Source organism: Lupinus angustifolius, chromosome LG05 (assembly GCF_001865875.1).
Source record: "Lupinus angustifolius cultivar Tanjil chromosome LG05, LupAngTanjil_v1.0, whole genome shotgun sequence".
Taxonomy (NCBI): domain Eukaryota; kingdom Viridiplantae; phylum Streptophyta; class Magnoliopsida; order Fabales; family Fabaceae; genus Lupinus; species Lupinus angustifolius.
Genome location: NC_032013.1, coordinates 17,133,929 through 17,148,170, shown reverse-complemented (window position 1 = coordinate 17,148,170; position 14,242 = coordinate 17,133,929). Strand labels below are relative to the sequence as shown.

At 29.0% G+C, this 14,242-nt stretch overlaps 1 protein-coding gene across 1 annotated transcript; it reads right to left on the bottom strand.

Annotated features, from left to right (window-relative positions):
- LOC109347928 (uncharacterized protein At1g04910-like) lies at positions 576–4,192 on the bottom strand. Its single transcript, XM_019588051.1, has 6 exons — positions 3,360–4,192; positions 2,633–2,798; positions 2,065–2,154; positions 1,688–1,971; positions 1,341–1,599; positions 576–1,234 (listed from the first exon to the last, which is right to left on the bottom strand). The coding sequence occupies exons 1-6, from the start codon at positions 3,959–3,961 to the stop codon at positions 1,004–1,006; spliced, it is 1,632 nt and encodes a 543-aa protein (XP_019443596.1). The 5' UTR covers positions 3,962–4,192; the 3' UTR covers positions 576–1,003.

Below are 14,242 nucleotides of genomic sequence, written 5' to 3'. Positions count from 1 at the left end.
GTTTGGTTCAGTTAGTTTTTTAAGGAACCATTTATATTCGGTTCAGTTCCTGGTTTTAAAAATTTAGGAACCGAACCGTTCAGTTCATGGGGTACAAGAAGGATCAAATAGATTGTGAGATAACCTTAGTGAATTTGATACAAGATTATTTTCAAAAGCACTTGTGTGATGTAAATGGCTGGATTTTAAGGAAGAGGTTAGGCAATGTTGCATTTGTGTTCAGGTAAGTTCCATACACCTTGAAGTGAAAATTACATTTCAACTATAATAAATGCCAGAACAAACATATAATGACAAACCTATAAACTATACTTTTTGGCAGTTGTAGTGGTCCTATGCAACCTTCTCTTGCTGATTTAAAGACATGAATCAGCTTTACTATAAACAATAACTCCCTTTTTAATAGACTCTAATTAATGGAAACATTGCAGTACATTTCAGCTTTTTGAAAGTTACAACCAGAACATTTACAATGTTTTACTATATACCAATCCATCACCTTATGTTTCTTCTATTTTGTAACCTGTTTCAAACTCTTAATGCTGAATTTGATGGTAGAAGGGGCAGCATAAGGTGATCTTGAAGATTAAAAAATGACTAAAACAAAGTATATATTATAACTTTTATACAAATATTGACAAGCCTTCATAATGTAGTACAAAGAATTACAGATAAAGGCACATGTATCCTATACAATCTCTTTGTATAAAGAACCAATGAATGATCTTTTGTTGTGTATTATTTCAAATCTATCATATAATGATGATTGAAATCTTCATTGCCTCACATCCATATTAAGCATATTTAAGGGAATACTATGAGCACACCTGCAGGGAGAGTTGTGTTTGACATGATATGTATTAAAAATTGGTGCCTCAAACTACCATGGTTGCCCCAAAACACATTTCAAAAATCATCAATTCCCTCGAAAATAGCACTCACTTCCATGTTCATTTTACCAAGTGGTAACTTTCATCTCAGAAGCTTTGGAATCAATTTACAATCAGGAAATCGCATGCGAGTCATTGCACATGCACTTGGGGATAGGGTACTTGGTGACATCTCTCACAGCCTTGCTAGTCCTGAGTTCTGGCTGCCCCAACGCGTCTTGGTGCAATTCCTTTACAATCCTGTTGAACTCTTCTTCAGATAGGGAAGAGTTCAGAAAATAGGGGAGCATGTGTCGTTTGTTTGGGGTTATATATTTCTTGTGCCCGGCATATGCCCGATGACCCTAATATCGTATTAAGTTTCATAAGTTTAGGAATTGCCTCAAAGGTTAAAGTGCAAACTGCGAATTTTTCGTAAAGGAATAAGTGATAAATAACTTGATAACATACCTGAAGTGCATGGCCCATATTTCCTCCATGAGAAGGCATGAAAACATCACTCTTCTCAGAAACTATGTAATCTATAGCAGCCATTATAGATGCTTTCTTCGAAAATGGTTCTAGTTCTCCGGGCAAGGCAATATCTTCTTTACTGTAAAAATGAGGAAACTCTTGGACTAATGGAAGCAATGCTTCTTTTCCACCCAATGGTTGTCCTCCAGCCCAATAAATTCTTGCATTTTTCGGAGCTCCTAGAGCTTTAAGTAGCCTAAAAATGAAACAAAATATCTATCAGAAAAATCCTATTATACTCAAATTTCGAAGACCGATAAAACTTACTCAAGTGTTATATTTACCTGGTGACATCCATAGCATTCAATGGGCAAAGACCAGCCATTTTCCTTTCAAGGTAAGTCATGTTTGATCTTCCAGTCAAGAGCTCCGGCCGTTGTATCCTCTCATTAGTTATAATCTCATCGAATTCAGGACTCAGACCAGGGAGACAACCAGTCCTCACCCAGACGTCCTTTTCCATTCGTAGATGAAGAGCAAGGTATGGCCCCTGGCTTGCCATTCTCTCCGAAATCTTATCTCCAACTTCCTGAACCGACTTCGCAAACCTTAATGCATTAAAAGCAACCTGAAATATATGGTGAAACTTTCAGAATCTGATATCAGGTGTCACATAGATGAACTTATCACGGGTGAGTTCAAATTCAAGACTATGTAATACCTTGCATCTAAGCTTCTGAAGATCGGAAGGAAGATCCTTTGACAACCTTGAGTCCAAGCTGCGTAAAAGCAAAACACCTTCTTTATTTAACTGCATAGTGCAACATAAAATTAGTGTTTAAGGAGAGAAAAACTCATGTTCAACATCATCTACACTCTGTACTAATTACCTTTCCTTAGTTAGCACTGCAGAACTGATACAAGCTTATACATTGACAACTTGATTGCAAGAAATAAATCAGTAGGGACTCTAATTACTTATCTACAACATTGCAAATCAAATTATATTAATGTTGGTGTCATCCATCACATGGATCATCTACAAAAATATTAGACAAATGACCAAGCACTATTGGAAAATACACTATGCTAAAAACCTTGAAAAGGCTATGTGCATGTTTGGAAACATCTAATTTTGAGAAATAATTGCTTTGCTTCAAAAGCTCTTGTATTATTTAAGCTATTTTGAACACAGAATAAACTAATCCAAGAACATGCTAAGTATTAGTGAGTATTATGCACACAGGAAAAGAACAGAACACAACACAGAAAAAGCAATGAATTCTTACTCTTCTGAGATAGCGCGATCGGATCCAACTAGGAGTGACATGGAGGGGAGGGTTTCCCTCGACTTTCTTCGCCATTAAGTGTGTTGATGGCAATGCTGAAACTACTAGCACATCATTTGCAAGTACTCTCTTGAAGTGCTCCAGATCAAATATATCAGCAAATTCACTGCAATCAAAGCAACCAAAACATTACAGCCAAGAAAAAACATCAAAGTTGCAGAAAACTCTCCTCTGGCACTCACAAATAAGGAAAGAAGTTCAATTAAAATTAACCAACAAATTGGTTCTATATGAGGAAAGAAATTTATTTTATTCTTCAGCTGCAGCTCCAATACTAGTATTTATCAAAAGGGTGGAAAGTTTTTATTAGAAAAATGGTAAATAATACATTAAAATTCAAATAATGTTATGAATCTCACTAAACACTTAACCAATGTCTTAAAGCAACAACTTAACGATGTTTTGTCTAAAAATAGAAGCTCCGTACACAATATTGTCATCTAGTAAGGTCCGAGGAGGGTAGAAGGGTAGAGTATACGGCCTTCCCCTGAGAAGGGGACAGGTTGTTTCCGGGTTATGGGTGTTTTGTCTAAATTCTTAAGATTTGAATTCATTAATCAACTAAACCTTGGTCAATAATAATAATAATAATAGATTCATAGACATAATCATTCATTTGTATTATTTTTTGGTGAAATCTTATAAAACTAACAATAATAATATTTACCTTTCATCACCCCAAATGACATTGACTTGCAAAATAGGAACAACCAAAGCAGCACCAAGAATCCTAGCAATAACAACAGCATCAACAATCTGATTCCTCTGCTGATTCAATCCCCCAGAAACCACTACCATAAGATACTTCCTCCTATTCTTAACAACCCCTTCACTCACTCTCCTATAATCTCTGCTAAAACCCAAACAAGCCTTATACCCCAACCCATTTGGCTGCTTCCAAAACCCACTCTTCTCATCAACTTCACCATCACCACTTTCCACCTTTGCTGAAAACTGCACTTCTCTCAAAACAGAAAGATGAGATTTTGAATGGGCTAAAAGGTTTGGTTGGGTTGTGCTACATAGGAAAAGAGAAAATGGGGTGTCAAGGTTTAAACCAAACGTGAGCATGCCAATGAAACCAACAAGGAAGAGCGTGAAAAACCACCATATTATTTTGCTCCTTAAGAACTTAGTGTTGTTGTTTCTGGAAGATTTCTTTGGAGAAACAAGGAGAGAGTTCAATGAAGAAGATGATATTGAATTGATTATCTGAGAAGGAACTGATATATATGATAACTTCTTTGCATTATTCTTGGACTTGGCCATTGAAGAAAAATGGAAGAAGAAAAAAAAAAGACAAAGCAATGGAGACTCTAGTTAGTTTTGTTTAGTTATTTTTTGTTATGAACTTTTCTTCTTCTTATGAAGAAGAATGAAGGAGATTAATGTGGTTAGTGTTTTTAAAAGAGTAATTTTTTTCAATGAAAGTTCGGTTTTTTTTTCTAGAGAGAGAGGGCAAAGGGAGTTGAGAAAATGAGGGGTCGGCGGGAAAAGGTGGGGTCATATCTTAAGTTTTGATTTACTAGTATAATGTTATACTATATCCTAATGAAAAGGTCAAGGGTTAATTATTAGAAGTGTTATTTATTGAAAAGGATCGTTATGCAACTCAATATGGATTAATTTAAAGATGAGGATACTCTTAGTACTATAAAAAAAATATAATAGCTTACAAGGACTTCAACTTTTTTACAATTACTAAATACAGTCTTGGAAAATTGCTCAGGATATATTTTTTAAAGTGGGATATGTTTAGGCATTGGTAATTGACATTCATCATGAAATAATAATACTATATAACATTTATATTAAATCATGCAATCATTCATCATCAAAACTCTAAAATATTTAGACAATAGTTAACAATACTTCTTGTTGTAAAAAATAAAATACAATAGTACATGATGAAGATTTTTCCTTTTATATGGATTCTTAATTTATATATTTTTTAATTAAATGATGATAAAATAGTTTTTATATTTTATAAACTGTGTTTAGTGGTTAATGAAATTTAGTCTAATTGGTATGAAACTACTCATAATTACAAGGTGTTGCCAATGGAATAAAACCACGTCTACCCAATTTTGACACAAAACCAAACATATGAGTGACTTTGTTCAGTTTGTTGTCTGGTTTCCAATTAGGTCAATTGGAACTGAGATTTTATAACACTTCTTTATAATTATAAAATTTTAATTTTTTTTGTACCATTAATAATATTTTCTCACATTTTTTTGGTAAGAAATTAATTTCTTTCATTCAAAATATATGTTAGTCTCTCAATAAGTGTCGTTCTCAGAAATCAAATTCTTCATATTTTAATTATCCTGAGAATCTAGTACAACCGTATATATGTAGACTATTAGATTGTTAGTAAAAAACAACCAATTTACATTTAATTCTTTTGGCTTGATTTTGAAAAGGAATGGACGGGTTTGCTTTAAATTTAAGTTCATTTTTAAAACCTAATCTAACCAACCCAAATTGTTCATGTAATATTAATACTTTACCTTAAAATTAAACGTTGATTTTTGTTGTGATTTTTTATATTATTAATTTAAGTTTTATGTATTTTCATTTGGATAGAGTCTCTGTAAATAGAATAATTCAATATTTTAATTTATTTGTTTAGTTTAGTATGAAAAGAAATTATTTTTTTAGATTTCAATAGTTAAATGGATTTAGAAAATAAAAAAAAATAGTAAATGACAAAAAACAACATTTTATAATTTTCCTTATTCCCTCAACATATTAAAAATTAATTTATTTGTTTAAAAAGAAGTAAAATATGACACCGAAAGCCTATCTAATATGGATCATCAAATTACAACACTAATAAGTAGTGTAATATTCTGTTAGATCATCAGGATGACCAAAATGTCAAAGATTTAATTCCTGAGAGTGACACTTGTTGAGAAGGGTAGCCGCACAACCTGAAAATGATTGGTTCCTTACCATAAGGTAAAAAGATATCCTCAGAAGGGAGCACATATGTTGTCTCATAATCAGTGTTATTTCATGTGCCATAAGTTACGTATGGCAAGAAAACTACTTAAAAATTAAAATTTAACTTAAATATATATTTTCAACCAATCACGAAGTCATGATACATAGAGTGACACTAAGTGTAGGACAATATATGTACACCCTCTTAGAGCACCCACGGTGCTAAAAAAAGCTATATTTATACCAAAATAAGAACGTTCTTCTTCTAATCTCATCATCGAAGAAGAACCGCTCTTCTGTTTATTTCACAAGAGTGAACAAAATAGGCATCATTCTTATAGTTGAGACAACATTAAAAAATGAATAAAAAAATTGTTAAAAGAGAGAGAAGAAATCAATATTAAATAAAATAAAGTAATAATAAAGAAGAAGATAAATATGAGGTAGTTTTGCAAGGTATTTAAGAATGGAAATAGAGTTGCACCAATCGATGTAATTTTAGTGAGTTGCTTAAGTTGTTAGAATGTGAAACAAATATAAAATATCAATAGGACTCATTTAACCGATTTAAGAACGAAAAATGGGTTTGATACTCTTAGTAGTACTAGAAAAATCATCAAATTTGAACGGATTTACTACTATAATTAAATTGACCCAAACGGAAACATCAATACTCTAAAAATATGACTCTCTTCATTTATTTTTATTTTTTATGTTTTTACATATTTTTGAAAAGTTTTAATATTTTAGAAAACTTAATTATATTTTCCCCAACTATATCTTATTTATTCTCCTTCATTTCATATCTATTTCGCTTCTACTTTTAATTATAAGAAATAGATAGAGATATAGAAATATTTAAATCTAAATATATTAAAATTTTTGCATCCGTCCTCATTTCTTATTTTTTATATTTTTAAATGAAAGGAATACTGACAATATTTACATTACCTATACTATATATAAAGCCAAAATATATTATAACTACCTACATGACATAATTTTCACTTATCTATTTTGCTCTTATAATTAATAATTATTACAATATTTTACCTTACAATAAAAAATATAAACGGAGGTTAGAGGAAGTTACATCCACTAAATATATCAATGCAATTTTTAATAATATCACAATTTATTTTTTTATTTTTATCAAAAAATTATAATATTAAGTACAAAAATATGATATAATTCTCTAAACTAAAGTATGTAAAATTAATTATTCAATACTATAAAAAAAGTAATAAATAAAAAGCAAATAGGTATCTCACTCCAAACTAGCATTATTATTACAATGGTTAGATATAGAATGGATGAAGTCACGGAGGTTACCTTTTTTTTGTGTGTGTTTCTGTCCCAATTAAATTAAAATTGTCAGTTAATTAAAAATAAAAATTATAAAAATAGAAATTAATTTTTTTATATAGTTTGTGAAACTTGATTTACTTAAAATGTAGGAATATAAAATTTTGAATAACTTAATTTTTATACTAGACTTGTCTTTGAAGTATGGTGACCAAAGCCAATATCTCTTTTTTTATACTTACTTTTACATATTTATGAATCTAGGGACCCAAATTAGATGGAATAAGTCTTTTCCATTTTAACCAACTCACAATGTAAATTGACCTTTTCTACTATACACTAGTATCAAAACTGCACAAAGTAATAAAAATCAAACTACACTTAAATGTTGATTATCAATGAATGGAGATGAACCAAAAAGGGCATAATTTAATTAATTGTCTATTATCACATCTCTAATCAGCATATTATTGATTCCCCAATTTTAATAAATTCAAATTTCATATCAATGAATTAATTTGTAACAAATTCAAGTGAGACTATCAAAATTAGATTACCAACTAGATGTTGGTTTGAAATTTGTCCTTAATGATGTCTCATTTCCTATCGTCTCAAACTAATGATATATTAACACGTGAATAAAATAAAAAATTTAAAAACAAAAAGTAATAAAATGGAGCATTCTTGATTGGCTTGGAACATGGAGTGAAACATCATTTGGGACAAATGATCTTGATCTCTAATACTATAAGGCTCTCCTAGATCTCTACAATGACCAAAAGTTAAATGATTAGATTCATGTGAGTGACACTTGTTGGAGAAGCAATCACTCATTTCGAAAGATATTAGTTCATTACTCAAAAGATGAAGAGATATCTTTGGTAGTAAAATACCAAATTTCAATTTTTTGGTATGTGCTATACCAACTTATGGTGACAAGATCATAAAAAATGCAAGTATTTAGAAACATATAAAGTGAGAAGAATTAGTCATATGAACATTGGCTAAGCACCTTCATAGACAAAAAAATGGAGATTGCTTGAGCTACCAACTATATTCATGATAATTTGGTGATTGAATTTTATTTGTAGGATAAACATCTTAATCTTCTCTTCATACTTTATCAATGCATGTTGCATAATATGCTTCATTAATCATACAATGTAATGAGATATTCATTTCGGTTGGCAAAGATAAGTAGTAAAGTAATTTAAGTCTTTTTTTATTGTATGAGTAATCACGTTTCCTACGTACTAGTTATCTAAATAATCATGAGTATAAGAAAACAATTTGAATTATGATGTAGAACGCTAAGAAGGATAGTTAAATGTTGGGATAGATACACTCATCTATACGCCTCAAATTAACATGAGAGTGGTCAAGTGTTGCATATTTATGTGTTTGAAATTAAGTGTTATATCACTTACTTCATTCTACTTGTTTAAATATATTTTGGTTTATTGATCTTATTCTTAAATTGTTTTAAGATGAAATCTTAACATAATATTAGAGTTAGAGTCTAATTTCTTTCTATTTGTTATGGCCCAAAGACACCCTTAGTTCATAGGTCAAAGGTAATCATTTGTCTGATGTGACATACTTACGTGGAGGGAGCATATTGGAAATTAAGTCTCACATCGCATACATCATTCTCCTAAGTGTAGTTACATGTTAGACCACTTCTTTCATTACTAATTGATTTTGAGATAAAATATTAATATTTCATTTAACTTATATTCAACTTTTGCATATTCAATTTCTTTTTTGGTACTACCAAATGGATTTTTCACTTTTTAGGTAAAGAACTATTCTCTTTCGAAATGCATGGTTGTGGCTTTCAACAAGTGTCACTCCAAATATCAAATTTTTAACTTTTTAATCATCTTATGGATTTAGTAGTGTCTAATATCCTATACAGAAAAAAACCCCTACTAAAAAAATTAACTCCATTATATTGTGAGTCTTCCAGACTAAAACAAAATTATCATATATGTGCCTGAAAGAAGACACAACTCACCCTCCTATTTCTAGAAGATAGAACTTAGTTGTAGTAGAGCATACGCATTGGTTTCAAGTTTAATTATTAGATAGTTACGCATACCTCATTCTCCTAATTCTAGAAAATATAAGTTGGTATTAATATGCCGAATTACATATATTTGTTTCCTAATTAAAAGAGAAAACAAAGAACCTTACTTAATTGTAGGAATATTTGTTTTATATGGTTCAACTTGTATCTCGAGTAGGGCAATGCATCTTTTGAGAATATAAGCCAGCTACCATTCCAAAAATGAATTATTACTTACAAAGTGAGGGAGAGCAAAAAAGGATCTTGTCTATCATGTGACTCTACTTCCATTTCGCATTTTCTTCTTTCAAATTCATGTTTTCTAGTACATTTCAAATTTATGGTTTCATTTATATGTATTATTAATGTCAAAATAAAAACAATTTATTACTAATTCATAAAAGAGAATAAAATAAATTCCCACATAGAATATAAGTCATCTCATTTAGCCAGAATCACGACATGCAACATATTTAACAATTTTCTATAAAAATATTTTTAGACATTAAAAAAATGGACGTGTATTATGATTGCAGTAGCCGAAAGATAACTTATCTCCGGCTATAAAAAAATATTTTATTCTCTTCATAAAATTACATTAACACAAAAAATCAAACATTAATCTTATTACGTCTGAAGATACTTGAAAGGATATAATATTATTCTCACCCTCACATATTTAGCTATGAATTTCTGATAATTCTAGTTCTAACATATATATATATATATATATATATTATTTATTGATTTATTAAGCTATCTAAATATTAATAGTTTGGCAATAGGGATAATATCTATCTAGACTACTTATTAAAATTTTCCATACCATTATCAATTGAGAAAAAATATATGTAATTAAATATATGAGTTTTATATATTATAACATATTTAGATCATCAGGATGACCAAAATGTCAAAGATTTAATTCCTGAGAGTGACACTTGTTGAGAAGGGTAGCCGCACAACCTGAAAATGATTGGTTCCTTACCATAAGGTAAAAAGATATCCTCAGAAGGGAGCACATATGTTGTCTCATAATCAGTGTTATTTCATGTGCCATAAGTTACGTATGGCAAGAAAACTACTTAAAAATTAAAATTTAACTTAAATATATATTTTCAACCAATCACGAAGTCATGATACATAGAGTGACACTAAGTGTAGGACAATATATGTACACCCTCTTAGAGCACCCACGGTGCTAAAAAAAGCTATATTTATACCAAAATAAGAACGTTCTTCTTCTAATCTCATCATCGAAGAAGAACCGCTCTTCTGTTTATTTCACAAGAGTGAACAAAATAGGCATCATTCTTATAGTTGAGACAACATTAAAAAATGAATAAAAAAATTGTTAAAAGAGAGAGAAGAAATCAATATTAAATAAAATAAAGTAATAATAAAGAAGAAGATAAATATGAGGTAGTTTTGCAAGGTATTTAAGAATGGAAATAGAGTTGCACCAATCGATGTAATTTTAGTGAGTTGCTTAAGTTGTTAGAATGTGAAACAAATATAAAATATCAATAGGACTCATTTAACCGATTTAAGAACGAAAAATGGGTTTGATACTCTTAGTAGTACTAGAAAAATCATCAAATTTGAACGGATTTACTACTATAATTAAATTGACCCAAACGGAAACATCAATACTCTAAAAATATGACTCTCTTCATTTATTTTTATTTTTTATGTTTTTACATATTTTTGAAAAGTTTTAATATTTTAGAAAACTTAATTATATTTTCCCCAACTATATCTTATTTATTCTCCTTCATTTCATATCTATTTCGCTTCTACTTTTAATTATAAGAAATAGATAGAGATATAGAAATATTTAAATCTAAATATATTAAAATTTTTGCATCCGTCCTCATTTCTTATTTTTTATATTTTTAAATGAAAGGAATACTGACAATATTTACATTACCTATACTATATATAAAGCCAAAATATATTATAACTACCTACATGACATAATTTTCACTTATCTATTTTGCTCTTATAATTAATAATTATTACAATATTTTACCTTACAATAAAAAATATAAACGGAGGTTAGAGGAAGTTACATCCACTAAATATATCAATGCAATTTTTAATAATATCACAATTTATTTTTTTATTTTTATCAAAAAATTATAATATTAAGTACAAAAATATGATATAATTCTCTAAACTAAAGTATGTAAAATTAATTATTCAATACTATAAAAAAAGTAATAAATAAAAAGCAAATAGGTATCTCACTCCAAACTAGCATTATTATTACAATGGTTAGATATAGAATGGATGAAGTCACGGAGGTTACCTTTTTTTTGTGTGTGTTTCTGTCCCAATTAAATTAAAATTGTCAGTTAATTAAAAATAAAAATTATAAAAATAGAAATTAATTTTTTTATATAGTTTGTGAAACTTGATTTACTTAAAATGTAGGAATATAAAATTTTGAATAACTTAATTTTTATACTAGACTTGTCTTTGAAGTATGGTGACCAAAGCCAATATCTCTTTTTTTATACTTACTTTTACATATTTATGAATCTAGGGACCCAAATTAGATGGAATAAGTCTTTTCCATTTTAACCAACTCACAATGTAAATTGACCTTTTCTACTATACACTAGTATCAAAACTGCACAAAGTAATAAAAATCAAACTACACTTAAATGTTGATTATCAATGAATGGAGATGAACCAAAAAGGGCATAATTTAATTAATTGTCTATTATCACATCTCTAATCAGCATATTATTGATTCCCCAATTTTAATAAATTCAAATTTCATATCAATGAATTAATTTGTAACAAATTCAAGTGAGACTATCAAAATTAGATTACCAACTAGATGTTGGTTTGAAATTTGTCCTTAATGATGTCTCATTTCCTATCGTCTCAAACTAATGATATATTAACACGTGAATAAAATAAAAAATTTAAAAACAAAAAGTAATAAAATGGAGCATTCTTGATTGGCTTGGAACATGGAGTGAAACATCATTTGGGACAAATGATCTTGATCTCTAATACTATAAGGCTCTCCTAGATCTCTACAATGACCAAAAGTTAAATGATTAGATTCATGTGAGTGACACTTGTTGGAGAAGCAATCACTCATTTCGAAAGATATTAGTTCATTACTCAAAAGATGAAGAGATATCTTTGGTAGTAAAATACCAAATTTCAATTTTTTGGTATGTGCTATACCAACTTATGGTGACAAGATCATAAAAAATGCAAGTATTTAGAAACATATAAAGTGAGAAGAATTAGTCATATGAACATTGGCTAAGCACCTTCATAGACAAAAAAATGGAGATTGCTTGAGCTACCAACTATATTCATGATAATTTGGTGATTGAATTTTATTTGTAGGATAAACATCTTAATCTTCTCTTCATACTTTATCAATGCATGTTGCATAATATGCTTCATTAATCATACAATGTAATGAGATATTCATTTCGGTTGGCAAAGATAAGTAGTAAAGTAATTTAAGTCTTTTTTTATTGTATGAGTAATCACGTTTCCTACGTACTAGTTATCTAAATAATCATGAGTATAAGAAAACAATTTGAATTATGATGTAGAACGCTAAGAAGGATAGTTAAATGTTGGGATAGATACACTCATCTATACGCCTCAAATTAACATGAGAGTGGTCAAGTGTTGCATATTTATGTGTTTGAAATTAAGTGTTATATCACTTACTTCATTCTACTTGTTTAAATATATTTTGGTTTATTGATCTTATTCTTAAATTGTTTTAAGATGAAATCTTAACATAATATTAGAGTTAGAGTCTAATTTCTTTCTATTTGTTATGGCCCAAAGACACCCTTAGTTCATAGGTCAAAGGTAATCATTTGTCTGATGTGACATACTTACGTGGAGGGAGCATATTGGAAATTAAGTCTCACATCGCATACATCATTCTCCTAAGTGTAGTTACATGTTAGACCACTTCTTTCATTACTAATTGATTTTGAGATAAAATATTAATATTTCATTTAACTTATATTCAACTTTTGCATATTCAATTTCTTTTTTGGTACTACCAAATGGATTTTTCACTTTTTAGGTAAAGAACTATTCTCTTTCGAAATGCATGGTTGTGGCTTTCAACAAGTGTCACTCCAAATATCAAATTTTTAACTTTTTAATCATCTTATGGATTTAGTAGTGTCTAATATCCTATACAGAAAAAAACCCCTACTAAAAAAATTAACTCCATTATATTGTGAGTCTTCCAGACTAAAACAAAATTATCATATATGTGCCTGAAAGAAGACACAACTCACCCTCCTATTTCTAGAAGATAGAACTTAGTTGTAGTAGAGCATACGCATTGGTTTCAAGTTTAATTATTAGATAGTTACGCATACCTCATTCTCCTAATTCTAGAAAATATAAGTTGGTATTAATATGCCGAATTACATATATTTGTTTCCTAATTAAAAGAGAAAACAAAGAACCTTACTTAATTGTAGGAATATTTGTTTTATATGGTTCAACTTGTATCTCGAGTAGGGCAATGCATCTTTTGAGAATATAAGCCAGCTACCATTCCAAAAATGAATTATTACTTACAAAGTGAGGGAGAGCAAAAAAGGATCTTGTCTATCATGTGACTCTACTTCCATTTCGCATTTTCTTCTTTCAAATTCATGTTTTCTAGTACATTTCAAATTTATGGTTTCATTTATATGTATTATTAATGTCAAAATAAAAACAATTTATTACTAATTCATAAAAGAGAATAAAATAAATTCCCACATAGAATATAAGTCATCTCATTTAGCCAGAATCACGACATGCAACATATTTAACAATTTTCTATAAAAATATTTTTAGACATTAAAAAAATGGACGTGTATTATGATTGCAGTAGCCGAAAGATAACTTATCTCCGGCTATAAAAAAATATTTTATTCTCTTCATAAAATTACATTAACACAAAAAATCAAACATTAATCTTATTACGTCTGAAGATACTTGAAAGGATATAATATTATTCTCACCCTCACATATTTAGCTATGAATTTCTGATAATTCTAGTTCTAACATATATATATATATATATATATATTATTTATTGATTTATTAAGCTATCTAAATATTAATAGTTTGGCAATAGGGATAATATCTATCTAGACTACTTATTAAAATTTTCCATACCATTATCAATTGAGAAAAAATATATGTAATTAAATATATGAGTTTTATAT